This window comes from Gavia stellata, chromosome 17, assembly GCF_030936135.1.
Source record: "Gavia stellata isolate bGavSte3 chromosome 17, bGavSte3.hap2, whole genome shotgun sequence".
Taxonomy (NCBI): domain Eukaryota; kingdom Metazoa; phylum Chordata; class Aves; order Gaviiformes; family Gaviidae; genus Gavia; species Gavia stellata.
The window spans coordinates 5,398,061-5,412,246 of record NC_082610.1 but is presented as its reverse complement, the minus strand read 5'-3'; the positions used below and the strand labels follow the sequence as shown (position 1 = coordinate 5,412,246).

The 14,186-nt window shown below is 37.9% G+C and overlaps 1 protein-coding gene across 1 annotated transcript in view; it reads right to left on the bottom strand.

Moving 5' to 3' along the window:
- Window positions 1-1,956: 1,956 nt before the first annotated feature.
- The window catches only part of PRMT3 (protein arginine methyltransferase 3), a 60,494-nt gene continuing 48,264 nt past the window's right edge, over window positions 1,957-14,186 (bottom strand). Inside the window, exons 14-15 of the mRNA XM_059825811.1 lie at window positions 13,896-13,983; window positions 1,957-2,612 (exon numbers count right to left, since the gene is read on the bottom strand). Coding sequence (XP_059681794.1) covers window positions 2,503-2,612; window positions 13,896-13,983 — 198 coding nt within the window. The 3' untranslated portion in view covers window positions 1,957-2,502. The remainder of the gene's footprint in view (window positions 2,613-13,895; window positions 13,984-14,186) is intronic.

The following is a 14,186-nucleotide window of genomic DNA, read 5'->3' as shown; positions in this document are numbered from 1 at the left end:
ATAGCTAGCATTTGCTTTTTTCTTTTACATACTTTCAACCATTTTTTCATTTACAGTCCCCTGTTACTGAAGGCTACACAAACTCTGTACAGGCCTTTGCGTTTTCTTCCTTTCTTGCCTTCTATGTGAACGTTTATACAAACCTATCATCTGCATTTCTACAAAACCTGCAGAAGTATTGAAAAATTAAAGCTGGAAGGGACCTCAACAAGATCGTCTACTCCAACACCATCTCAAAGTACTAGTCACACTAAAACCACGTGAAGCTCCTGCAGTCAACCTCGTATCATGTGATCAAAATCACACGTGGATTCTTCCAACTTCTGGTTGTCATAGTGCTGAGAACACCCTAAGAGAATTTTTTCTTAGTCTCTCAATACCCTGTATTTCTACAGTGCCTTTCAGCAAAGGACAAAATTAGCAGTCCAACCCTTAACCTGCATATTTACTGTCTAATACCGGTAACTCTGCCACAATCTCCATCAATCAGTCCAACGCCAACTGCTGCCATCATCTACAAGGTCAGTTTTTTTACAGGCTTGAACAGTCTTTACTTTCAGATAACCAGGCTCAAGCATTTTAACAATCAAAGATAATCAATGTATTTTCAAAAGGAATCTACATCCTCAAGCTAGAAAAATGTTAGCAGATCAGAGACTTACACATCAACTATATCACTGTAAAGCGTTCATACTTGTCAGATACTACTGTGAAATAAATCCTGCATCTTTGATTTTTTTTTTTTTTTTGGTGGGCAATTGTCTCATTTGTTATTAAGTTTTTAGAGTAAAGCCTATCCTGAAAACAAAATTCTGAAAATACGTAGAATTTACAAACCGTGCGCAGTCCCACTTGCATAAAATTGAGGGATCTAAAAATCAGTGCGAGCAATGAATTCATCCCTATTACCACGTGACCGTATTAGCCAAGGTATCAATACTGGTGGTCAAGCCCATATTAAGACCATTAAAATGAGTTAACCAGACTAGGTGCTCAGCACCTGAACACTCCTATTAAGCTGCAGATGTGAGCTGAGCTCTTGAATGTCTGGATGTTAATCAGGACATTTAAGGGTTTAATGGCAATTCAGTAGTTCTCACCCAGGAAAGAATCTCCACCCCCCCAAGCCAAGGAAATTATCTGGATGCAAATTAGTAAGCCACATTTCCACAAGAGAGGATAAAAGCAGTCTAAGATGAAAGAGATATCCAGAACTCTGTTTTCAGGTGAAAATACAGTAGCACCACAGCAATTGCCACTCCCTAGTCAATGCCCGCTTCACCGTATGAAATCAAGTGCTGCGCTGCAGGAGAATTTCAGCTTTTGGAATACAAGTTTCCATTCGTCTGCCAAATTGGCATTACCACTGGTAACACTCTTCTTTAGAAACAGGCAAAAGAGTAATTATTTCACCCCATTATACAATACACAATTACCCAAACTTTGTCGAGCAGATTCCAAGGGAAAGAATTCCCTTCTTGTCTTACTCCTTTAAAAAAGGTCCTAACATTATTCTAACAGCAGTTCAGAGATCACTAGCAAAACACTGTCATCTTTGTTTCTTGAAACAATTTTTGAAACCACTTTCAACACAAATACACATGTACAATACAAGCGCATAAACTGCGTGGTGTTACACTCAGTTCCAACTCTACTGCAGTTTAAAGTGTTTGAACATCACGACACACACATCGATCCTTGACTGTTCACACAGTTTCTGTAGCAGCCAAACTACATCCACTGCTGCAGCAACTGCTGATATTTGTTCACAGTACTTTCCTAAAGCTGCTAAAATACACACTTCCACCCACCTACGCTCCAGTAGGCTAGTACACAAAAAAAACGTAGTGACAAATAAATGAGCCATCACTGGACAGATAGAAGAATTTCCAATTACACACAAAACAAGGAAACTGGCAACTGCATTATATAACATACTCGGTTCATTTATTTAGATAAATGTAACTGAAATGTGATACAACTTTTTAATTATAGAAGTGTAATAAAAATAAAGTCTTTGTTGCCGCAATCCTGCAGTTGGAATTCCAAACTTATTACCACTGGGATTTTCCAGCTACTGTTGAGATGCACCAGCACATGATTTAGCTTCTTCCTTCCTAAAAAAAAAAAACCTGCACAAGGATTTTGCCAGTGGGAGAATAAAACAATATTGAGAGATCATATTTATTGTTCCTCACAGCAAGATTTCAATCTGATTCTTCTCACCCAGCAGTCTCATGTAACCCAAAACCATCTTTCTTGCCTTCCCCACACCACATGAAACACAGCAGAAACCGATTTTGTCGTCCGTTTTCATATCCCAGTGCAAAAGCATCCAAACGGTATACTTTCTCAATTCCAGGTAAACTTTTCATATTCTTGTGGGTGCATATACATACATGAATCCAGGAGTTTACCATTTTTGGATACTCAGAAACAGTTATCAACAGTTAAATCTAACATTTAAATTTGACAATTCCGAAAGTTATATGCATGGAATTTTCACTGAAGGCTGTAGGTCTGCTGCGTCTCCTTCACTGAAAGGGTTATAAAGAGGGACCGTGGATCCTTTCTGTTTTTGCGGACTGTTATCTTTCCTCTCAGGATCTCTCCTGCAAAAGTAAGAAGGAAATGACGATGCTTACATTACTGAATCATGCACAGTAACAGCAAAGATGCATTACAAACCCTTATGTTGCATGAGAAGCTGTTCCCAATTAATCGGAATTAAACAAGTCTACAAAGGTTTCCTTTATGTTTTCAAAGCTATAAGCAGTGGTCGTGACAACAAAGGTAAATTAAATTAACTGCAGTTAAACCTGGTGAGGTGTTCAGTTATGTCTGAACGTCTGATGAGTTATTCCCAGATGACCCACCCGAAGAGCTGATATGCCAATTATTTCACTTGTGACTGGGGAAAAACACTGTATTCCTTGGATACATGAACCTCTCCTTGTATCTGGTTGAGTTGGATCTGCACATTGCTACATAGCATTTCCAGGCACATACAAGTCTCAGCTGGACAGGTATTAAGTGCCATAGTACTATTCCGCCCCCCTCCCCAAGCTTCAAATGTCAATTCGTTTTCTCATGAAATGATATCTAACGTCTTTAAATTCTTGAACATAGATTTCCATCCATGAAGCAAGCAAATTATTAGCAGTAATAAAACAGTACAAAAAAGGAAAATTGCTAGTCCACCAAATTTAATATTGCAATATTCCTTCGCTGAGCTCCCTAATTTGAACACACCACTACTATCAACTTTGAGTAAACCCAAGTAACCACAAAAACCTATTCCACTTCCTACTGCATATGCCATGGGGTTTGTATCTGCACTGCATTTCATTTAACCTCTAATTAGGTAGCGTTTTTATCTAGCAGGAAACATTAACACAGAAATCTTCATGGCTTCAACCTTCAAGTACATACATTATTAATAGCAAGTTTTGTTTTACAAATTGTCAGGCTTTCTTGTCCATACCACTTGGCATATATATGCTTCAGCTAAAACCAGACAGAATGCTTTGACACAGAAGGAAAGAGCTGAGAGACATCTCCCCAAGGTAGAGAGGCACAACCCTCACATTTGCTATTACTAAATTTAAGTAAAAGCTTTTGTCCTAGAGAAATTCCAGGCCTTGATGTTTCTGTTTAACGTTTTGTCCTAGCCTGCGCTGATCAAGCCTGGTTCCATCCCACCAGCAGCTACAGTTCCACAGGACATGAAGTTCTTCCACATTTATTCTTGACATAATTCAAAGGTCTGTTCTAGCTTTTAAAAGCACTTTCAGATTCTGAAATAAATGAGGAGAAAAATGAAAGCTGCTGTGCTGGCTTAAGAACTTGTGTGTATTCTCTAAGAAGAGATGTTTTACTTTTCACGCACAAGACAGGAGATTATTTGTGGATCTGTAAGTCCAATTTCATGATCTAACAGTCCATTTTATCGTCGTGCAAACATTCTCAATGGGTAAGATGTGAAAAGTCTTTACAGCTACGCAACATTCTGAAACTTTATACAGGACTAAATAAAGGGACAGTGAACCCATTTCTCTATAGGCACAGCTGTTCTTAACTTCTTTTCCCCCCCACACCCGAGATCCTTATAATAAGATAGCTGAAAACTAGGTTTACAGATATTAGGAGCTCCAGGAACTGATTCATGCTATATAAGTTTAAGACAAGACTTACAAGTTTGCATCCGTCATGTAAAAGTGACACAAACTGAAATCCATAGCCAACTCCAACTAGTCACAGGGTTCACTATTTGCTTATTTGAAAGCTTTATTTAAAAAGCAGTTTTAAGAGACGAAGCTTTCAATGACATTCCAGATTTCCAGATACTTAAGGAGCTACTTCAATTAACAAAATTGGTATTTTTGAGTGTTAAGCACAAATTTAGTGAGAAGGCAGTACAGGAGGACATGAAAGAGAATGTAGTTTTCTTATTAGCTTTCCTCTGCTTCCCCCAAGCCCCATCCCACGCCTCAACAAAAAGCCAGTAAATTCCATGCTCCCTGGGCAACGCTGTAAGATTCTTCCAGGCTTGCGCGCCTGACTGGGAAGCAGGGGGGTAATGAAAAGAAAAGCCTCATATCTCTGCAGAGCAAAGGTATGGGGTAGAGTTTCATAAATTTCCCTAAACCATATACAACTGACATTTGGGCTACATCGTCCCCACTAAATACTGGAGAGAGGTTACTAAATTTCAAAAACATTAGTGTGGCGCTCAGTCGAGTACTTGAAGATTTTAGCCTCAAGTCTTTAGTTTCATAGAAAGAGAAAACCAATCAAGAGCTAAAGAAACAGAAGCAAACTGCAGACTTATTTGCAAATGCAAATTTCTTCGTTGATGTAGACATACATCACTGAATGTATTAATGAAATGTATGTATGAAAGGATTACTTTTTAAACATCTCAGTGTTTGAAACATTTATATACACGGCAATTTCAAGCACGTACGCGTGAAGAATAGCTTCCCGATTTTGGTGTCTAGACTAAAAGCCTGAAGTCAGAAGGTATCAACATCCCTTTAAGTAGAAATGACTAGATTTGTATGGTTTTTGAACTACCTACATACTTACAGTACATTGTGCAGAGATGGCTTCAAACTCAGATTAGGACAGGAATGAGTTCAGACTTGTCACATACAAAAATAACCTGTAAACTTGAATAACTTGAAAAGAGCTCCAGATACAAACCAGAAGCTGAACCCAAACACCTTCAGGTTAGTATTTTATAGTTGATTTATTTACAAACAAGTGAAATTCAATGGCCCGGACTAGAGAGAGGCAGAATGGATTTTTAAGTATGACAATGTGTGAAGTTTTTAAATAACACCATATTTATGTTAGAAAAAGGAAAATAAAAGTTTAAGCCAACAGCGTTAACATTTTCAAGTACGGTATCTCAAGCGACGTGCCCCAGCAAGAGACTAATTTTGAAGCTGGAGGACCTTCACCTTCTATAGCACATCGGGTGACTACAAGAATCTTCTTTGGTGGTCTTCAGTCAGACACTCAAAAGGTCAGTTACAGCTCAAACTTTTATGCAACTTCCATGTCATTGCAAAAGCTCTGGAATGACAAATTCTGATCCTATAGCCTGTCTCTGGCTTGATGACCAACATAGACATTACGTTCTTATCATCTTTAGGAAACTACATACTCGGTGAATATTCTAAGATCTGAAGAAAAAAAAAAAAATCCACAAATACAGACGTTGCCTCATATTGCAAGGAAATATTACCTACATGGGCTTTTTAGTCTTGCTTTTAATGAGCTTACCGAGCGGGTATCTCTTAATTTCACCATGCTTTTGTGAAGATTGCTGCTTGCGGTTACTAAAAAAAACTAATCTCAATGTATTTTCAATCTTTCCTAAGGCCTACAATTTAAGTTATATTTGTAAATATTTAAGAAGCCCATCACTGAGCCACTTCATACCATCATTTTAAAGCCACAAGAACTACATCTAAGCAGATAATTCTACTTCACACTTTAGAGGAGAGCGTGCTCTCGACCTACAGCAGTAAGTTCTCTGCTACTCTTCCATTAGGCCTCCCTTGCCCCATTCATCTTCATCCCTCACACCAGCCACATCCACTGTTACCACTTGTCTATCTCACTGGATCCAAAGTATTTCCCAGCTGTTCGTTACTGACTGCGATTTTAAAAGCCACTGTTTATATTTTGTTAAAAAGCTCAAATTTTCAATATGCTTATTGCAAAAATGAAATCAAATAGCAATTTGAAAACTGAGCCAGTTTCAATTACAGTAAGATTTTTAGAATGCGGCACAATTCTCAGTTGCATCCACAAACAGTAAACTCTCACAAGATCCACATTATGAATAAAAAATGTAGGCCATTTTGTCAAAGGCTGCAGTATAAACACCAAAGAAAGCTTTTCAACAAGAATGACTGTGGTACCAATACTCTACAAAAGATCAAAAAATATATGTATTCTTTGGTAACTTTGTATTTTTTTCATACTTTAACAGTTAGTTGGAGATTCTACTTCAATTCCTGTGCAGCTTTATTAGGACACAAATGACTGACACAATTTCTTTGCGATTTGCCAAGAATTGTGAAAATGGTTTCACAGATTATTTAAACAGAGACAAATTTGCCAGGTGGAAAGACAAGGTAAAGAAAAAAGGGCATTATTGCTTCTCTCCAGCTAGGAAGTTTAACCTAGTTTAAACAAACAGTTTTTCAGAACTGCTACAAAATGAATTATTTGATGTATTTTAACATCCTATACTAACATTTTTTAAAACAGTCAGTAAGACTAAAGAGCCTCTGAGAACTCAACTTCCACAATTTAAATTAATCCACACTTCAATCTTACCATTTAAAACATTAATACAAAGCAATACGATAAATGAAGTAAAAATCTAAATGTAATGTCAGAAATTATAGCTGACTTCATCGAACAGAACTCCCAGATTCTGTTTGTAAAGGCAGTTAATGAAATGAAGCACTCCATTTTTCTCAGCTATTTCTTATGCAGTAACCACATTAAATCTGCCTTTCTAAACAGTCTTTTCTGAGGGCCGAAGCAAACAACAGCAGTGCAACCAAGTAACAGAAAGGCAGTTCTGAACAATTAATCAATGTCATGTAGATAGAAAATGACTGATGTTTTTTCACCATTCTGCTCTCCTATGAGCTGCCCGGAGGAAGCTGTCTCTGGGACGCAGCTGCTTCACCTTGCTCTTATCACGCTCAGCTGAATGCAAGTAAACCACACAGTGCCATTGCAGTTTGATTAGGACAAAACTGAATCCATTACGATCCCCTTCCTGCATTTTTATTATCCCTTGGGGAGTCCTGAAATTCGTCCCCAAAAAGAAAAAACCAAAAGCGTTCAGCAGAAGTGCTGCACAAGCTTGCTAGCACAGGAAAAAAAAAAAGCATCCCTACTACTGACCCACTGCCAAATAATACGCGTCTGATTACATGCTCTACAGCACACCCTATACATGTGCTCCAAACACTCAAAATAGGTTATTTTGGTTCTGATTTTTACCAACAGTGAACCTGCAAGCAACTGAATCTCTCACTGAAGTTTGTGCAATACAACCATACATAGGGCAAGCCTGCAGTCTGTGAGCTAAGACACCTCTCAGCCCAAGAGCCCTACCCCTAAGAGAGTTTAGACCCAAACCACCGTATTTTTTCAGTTTACAAATTAATCTGAAAGGATTTGACCGAACCCTAAGATTTCCTGCAGTCTCCTGCATACATATCCATAATATCTACTTAAAGCTCAAAATGATCCATGGCAATGAACCTGTAATGTGAAGAACTAGCCTGCCTTTCAGTGCAACATGGTGTCCCCGCCCTCTTTGATTACGAAGAAGATTGAAAGAGTTACTGAAGGCAGCCAGCAGTCATGATCCTTCAGGTCTCCTCCTTTTCTTCCTGTAGAAGAGCTTTATGAAGATAACAGTGAGATGAGTAAGAACATAGTACTCAAAGCGTTCTTTATTCTGACCTCTGTTAAAATTTAAGGGCCTTACGAAAGATCTCACTGCAGTGGTTTCAAAGAGAGCTGCTAGAAAACTGCAGTGGATTTGCGCTAAAGACACTTTAACTACCGAACTGCTGGTGAGAAATATCTTTACAAATCCCCTACACTGCAACAACCACAGGCTTTTGAGTGGTAGTCATACGTGCCTTCACTACTGCTTTGACACTGCTCTTCACGACAAGGTTGTCCTCGCTTGAGGCTGACAATTTAAACATCACCTAGTTTTCCACTCCCGTTTAGACTAACTGAAGCCACTATCTTAAGCAACACTGAGGTCTAGCACGCAACTGAAAAAAGCAAGCCTCAAAAGCATTACTCTGCAAGAGTTGGCCAGAAAGTAGTTTCCATATACCATCTATCTTCTGAAAACAAAAAAGAACAGCGAAAGACAGAAATCATTTGTGGTGGGACCAAGAGCATTTCCCTTAAACTCAATAACTTATCCTTAATCCTCCCATTCATCATCTTAAATTGCAGGCACCCGCAGCTGTACACCTTCCCATTTGGCCACTTCTTACTGAATCACCAACCCAATGAGAACCAATGAACAGTTTCTGTACTGCGCAGTAATTGCTGCCTTTCAGTATTATCCATCTCATCTATGACACCCTTCTTCCACCGGCTGGTTACTTTTATAAACTAGGCAGCTGTTTGCCAACTCCTTTCTGTTACATCGCTGTTCAGCCTCTTCTGAAACTATGTTGAGGTTCTGTCTTTTCCCTTCATGCTCCAAGTACATTCTCTAAAGGGCTTTATGTACCAAATTGGCACGTGTCAACTCCCCAAGACAAACTATGAACTAGGCAGCCGCAAAGTAGTCTATCCGGGCTGTTAAGTAAGTTAAGGCAGCCTCGTACGGCTGCCTAAGAGCACATGCACACCCTGCAAGGGACAGATTCCCAAGATAGCTCAGGTACCAGATATAGTTGCCACTGGGAACTGTGAAGGCCAGATACATGGTCCTCCAAAAAGTACAGCTGCAGAAGCCAAACTCACCCACCTAGAACTAGTCTTAACTCCACACTTTCACAAAGGAGGCCACGCAGAATGGCACAAGAAGTCCATCCAAGTTTTCCTGTCTGGATACAGAACTTACTATTACCTTTCAATGAGATAAAACAGTCATGGGAAGAAATTCTCTCAATTTAGTGCCCAAAATACACACTTAACAGATGTTTCTGAAAAGTCAGCAGGATGATTTTAAACAGCAGATTTCAAAAGATACAGCTTAAGATATGCAAGATTTAGTCTGACCTCAAAATTCAAGTTTTAACAACTACTAGATTTTAAAAGCAAGCATCATTTTTGGAGGTATCGCTTGTAAGTAAACAAGTGACAGTGTTCTATAGACACCATGTTGCAGCTGTAGACAGGCAAAACAGACACTGAAATCTCAATTAGGAACCAAGTTATCCAACTGGGATATACTCAAATACTTCAATATTGTCTAAGATCAAAACATTCAGACAGATTAATTGTGCCAGTGTTGTTTTTCTACTTTTAACAAAACTCTCTAGGTAGATAAATTAACATTTTTCAGTTTGTAAATTTACTAACAGCTACCCAATTATGGAGACTGGGGAGTTAAAGATAATCAAGGATTTTACGGGGGCTTAGTCATGTAAGTTCTACTTCAGTTTTGCTGTGCTAGCCCCTTTTAGCACCGTAGAAAACCAAATCAAGGTTTTATTTCCACTGCAAGGCAATACCAAGAACACAAAATGCCGACAATATGCTGTTTTATTGCTAATAGAATTTGCTTGCATACAGATCTGGGTTTTAACTTAATGCACTGTTACTGAAAAGATTCTGTGGGCCCCTTAAAATAATTTTTGTTAGCGTTTTATTTATTTAGTAAAAGCTTGAGATCACCAAATGAGAATGATAGTCTGTATATAATTTTTTGTTTACGGAACTTGCAGGAATATTTCAACAAACAACAAAAGTAAAAGACTTATTTTTGGACCATTAATAAGAAAAAGATACTGCTTTGGCATCTCAATTTCAATTTTCAAAATAAAGACATTTTCAAGCTATTAAAAGGGCTGCTAAGTGAAGCCTTGTACTCTGTAGGGAGTCTACAATACAATACTCTTTTGTCTGAGAAAACCCAGTTTTTCTGGCAATAAAATGTCATCTGGCTTCTTTCTCCAGTTTCTTTAATTTTACTGCATGCTAAGCAGTCAAAGCATATCCAACGTGCTGATGCTATTTCGTTTTAGTTCATCGTACATCAGCTTCAAGTCTCTCGTTACAGTCTGTGAGAAGGAAAACTACCTTTTCAAAATACACGAGCAGTAGAGACTATCCCCCACTCTCACATGAAATCTAAACCAAATCAACAGAAATTATCCATTAAAACTATACACAAAGCTATCTACTACAGTTAGGTATCAAGCTGAAATTCAGTGGCAGATCAGAAGTAATAATTAAATGTAACTTTTTTTCTTAATTTTTATTAGAAAGTAAATCTATTTTTACAACGAATAACCTGGTACCAAACAGCTGAGAAAATTAACTAGTTCACACTGCAGAACAAAACAATTTTGCCATGGCATAAAGCAGCCTTTTCCTGTTAAATACCCAACAGGTTCAGATACCTGTAAGCTCAACCTCTTTTACACAGCAAATCCAAATACAGTCAGTGCTTTATAACCCTTTCAGGCATATCCCCAAAAGCTATAAAGCACCTGAGACTTTAAGTCAGCCTTACTATTCTACTCAGAATTAGAGATCTGAGGGAACCATTTTTCTTTACTGGGGAAAAAACACCGCCCTGTCCGAAAGATGCTTTTAAAACAGGAAAACATTTTAAATGCATTTTACACCACCAAATTCCTCTTTCACAACCTATTAAACTACTGAAAGCAAATGCCACCATGGGTACGCTGGTCAGATTATTGCAAGACTCAAATCATATTATTTCTATTTGTTTTCCAATATTTACTAAGGAAAGAGCTTGTCCCGACTCAAACAATACATTTAGTCACAAGTGGGTTGTCTTCGTTGTTTCTCCCAGTGCCATATATACATTTCTTATTCTAAGAATTTATACAGAGGATTGATGAATATTGGTAAACACATAAAGGCTGAAGCCTTCAAACGATGCAAATGTGTTTAATCTAATGCAGTTACTTTTTTTTTTTTCCCAGTTAACTTGCATTGAGAAAAGTCCATTTGAAGACAAAAAAAAATATTCCCCAAAAACTAAGTACACATGGAGTGGAGTTCAGTTCAACATGCCAGGCAGACACAATGCATGGCAAAATGGTAACAAGCAGTGCTAATCCATTAACAAGTCACAGAGGAGAAACGGCTGGAAGTGCAACTTTACATATAGTGCAAAAGGAGTTTGAGCAGTTTGTTTAGCTGGTAAAATGGAAAGTGAAAGACCGAAGAAATCAAAGAATTTGGTTAACCACAAATTACCAAGATGAGCATTTAAGTCACTATTTTTACAAAGGAAAAAAAACCCAACATAAAAAAAAGGAAGATAGAGCAATCCATACTTATAGTAACATGTCTTGAGGCAAAAAGATTTTTGGAACAATGCAGGAGAAGAATCAGAAAGAATGTTTTTTTCAAAGAAAATGACCTCAACTAAGCAACATTCCTTTTTAAGTATCAAGAAACACCTTCTGCCATGACGGGCTTATGTCATACATGAAGAACAAATATCCCTGAGATATTAACACTGGGATTACAAAGGAAAAGGAAAGTACATCAAAAGTTTCTCTCAGAACCTTCTCTAACACCAGAAATAAAAAGAATCCTAGATTAAAGTGCTAACTTTATATAAGATATAAAAACAGACAGTATGGGTAAAAGGATGGGAAAGGGGAACTTCAACAACTAGGAAGAGAAGGAGACAGGTAGAAAGAAAAGAGAAGCATAGCTCTAACAAGATTTGTTATGGGCATAATCTTAAGAAATAGGAGGTAATAAAAGAGAACAGAAGGAGCTGCGGCAGACGCGATCTTGAAGGTCAACTAGGTTGTGTTCACTGCTTCAAAGCACACTGTTTCTGCACTTGTCTTCAGAAAGTCACCGCACCTAGACTAGAATTCTAGAGCCAGGCACACCTCCCAGTAATTTCAGACATTTGGTAAATCTCAAACGATCTGTGTAGTATTAAATAATGTGCATATTCTAACAAATGTCATTGCACTTAAAAAATTTCACTTCACACTCTGTGACATTGAAATTTAATGAGTTGCAGCAAGGAGACTTTAGCCGGCCTCGTCTAGAAAGAGAAACTGAACAGAACACAAACCAAATACGAATGCACCAATACATACGTGCATCCCAAGAAGTGGTAGGACCTAAGAATGCGCAAATAAAAAATTGTTTATAAGAATATAAAGTCAAAGCATGAAAGAGAAATGATTTGTCAGATAACATAGACCATAGTGCCTTTAGGGAAGGAGCTCCTGGTAAAAAGTTGTCACGGCTGATAGCTGGAAGAGGCAACTGCAAAAGTGGTTTAACTGAGCGCAGATGCTGCTTTCACCATTGACGTTCATAATCAGGTCTGTTAAGAGAGACAATATTCCATCTATGTCAATATTTCTCTATAGCATCTCTAAGCCTCTTGACGTCAGCTACTTATGCAGCATCTACCTAAGTTTTTGTATGCTTTCCCCCCAATATGTCTGGTCTATTTATAAAGTGTTCAGGTCAGAGCCATGTATTACCATGAGTTTATTAACCAACCAGCAGAAACGAGCCCTATTCCGAGGTTCCTCCCTTGGTCCTGCTAGTCCGTAAAGAAAAATGCCCCTCAAAGACGACTAATTGACCACTGGGTAAGAGTTCAACAGTGGTGAGTAAATATCTAGTGGTTAGGTGGACAAAAATAAGAAAATAATAAACCAGCATAAAAATATAACTACTTTATTTCCTTTGATTATAAAAAGACTAGAAGAGCCTGAAAGAAAGTGCAGTTCTACAGGAATAAGAGGGCAAGACTTGTAACTCTTGCCCTCTTGTATGTCCATCCTCTTGCATGACTATCCTGTGACGGTCACGGACATATTTCTGTGTCTGTAACACAAGGAACACGGGACTACTTGCACAGAAATGTTATTTTCAAGACTTACCGAATGGAACTAATTAAAACCACTAACAAGCATCACTTGAGTCTTCAAAACCTTACTTCAGGAATTTATCATCTGAGTTTTGAGTTGTCATGCCCGATGACAACAAAAGCCTTTTTACTTGCATCAAATTCAAGGTGAAACATATTACGGTACTTATCCATTTTATAAAAATTTACAGTCTATCAAAATAACTTCTTCCATACTTCAATGAATCAAGTTCACGGCTGCAAGTTCTTTGAAACTGTTTTCAATTTAGAGAGTAATCCCACCGTGCCAGGTACAACACCCATGCATATATTCACAGTTCATTTAAAAAATACAGCGTAGTTGAGAAGTGCTACACAAAATCCAAGTGTGCAATCACTTGACAAATACGATACTTAAGAACATTACTAACGTTAAAATCAAAAGAATGTTAATAGCTGTGTTCTGGTCTTACATTTTTCAGCCTCGGAAATGTTTTGGTACACAAGTTCTCACCAAAATTACTGTACAGAGCTAAGTATAAGGCATATGCCCACTTACATATACCCATGTGGACATTTATATGTATTTTTACATGCATTTTGCAGAATATCGATAGCTATTTCCCAGTGCTTTGCTTAGACAAAAAGAGAGTCTTAAATAGCAGCTCAAAGGTTTATTTACTAGTTCTTTTTAACACTTACGTCATTCTTAAAGTATTTAAGAATCAAATTTCATGATAACAGCAGTGTAACACAGCAATTGTGGCACCACAACTGAATTTAAATATACCTGCTTCTACAGGAATTGGTTTCTCCAGGAGAAAAACTGTCTGTTTCCAGTGCGTTCTGGTACACTGGGGACCAGTCGAAAACAAGACCTGCAATGGAAGAGTTCAAGAGTTTGATTAGGAACAACATTTTTGATATCACACTATGTCAATCAATTACCAAACGCACATGCACATGAACTGCTTGCTACAGCAAAACAGACTCACTGCCAAACACCTTGAGATAGAATCAAGTATAAAACCACCCTTATCTCTCAAAGACATTTTTAAAATGCATAACCCCAAATACTCAC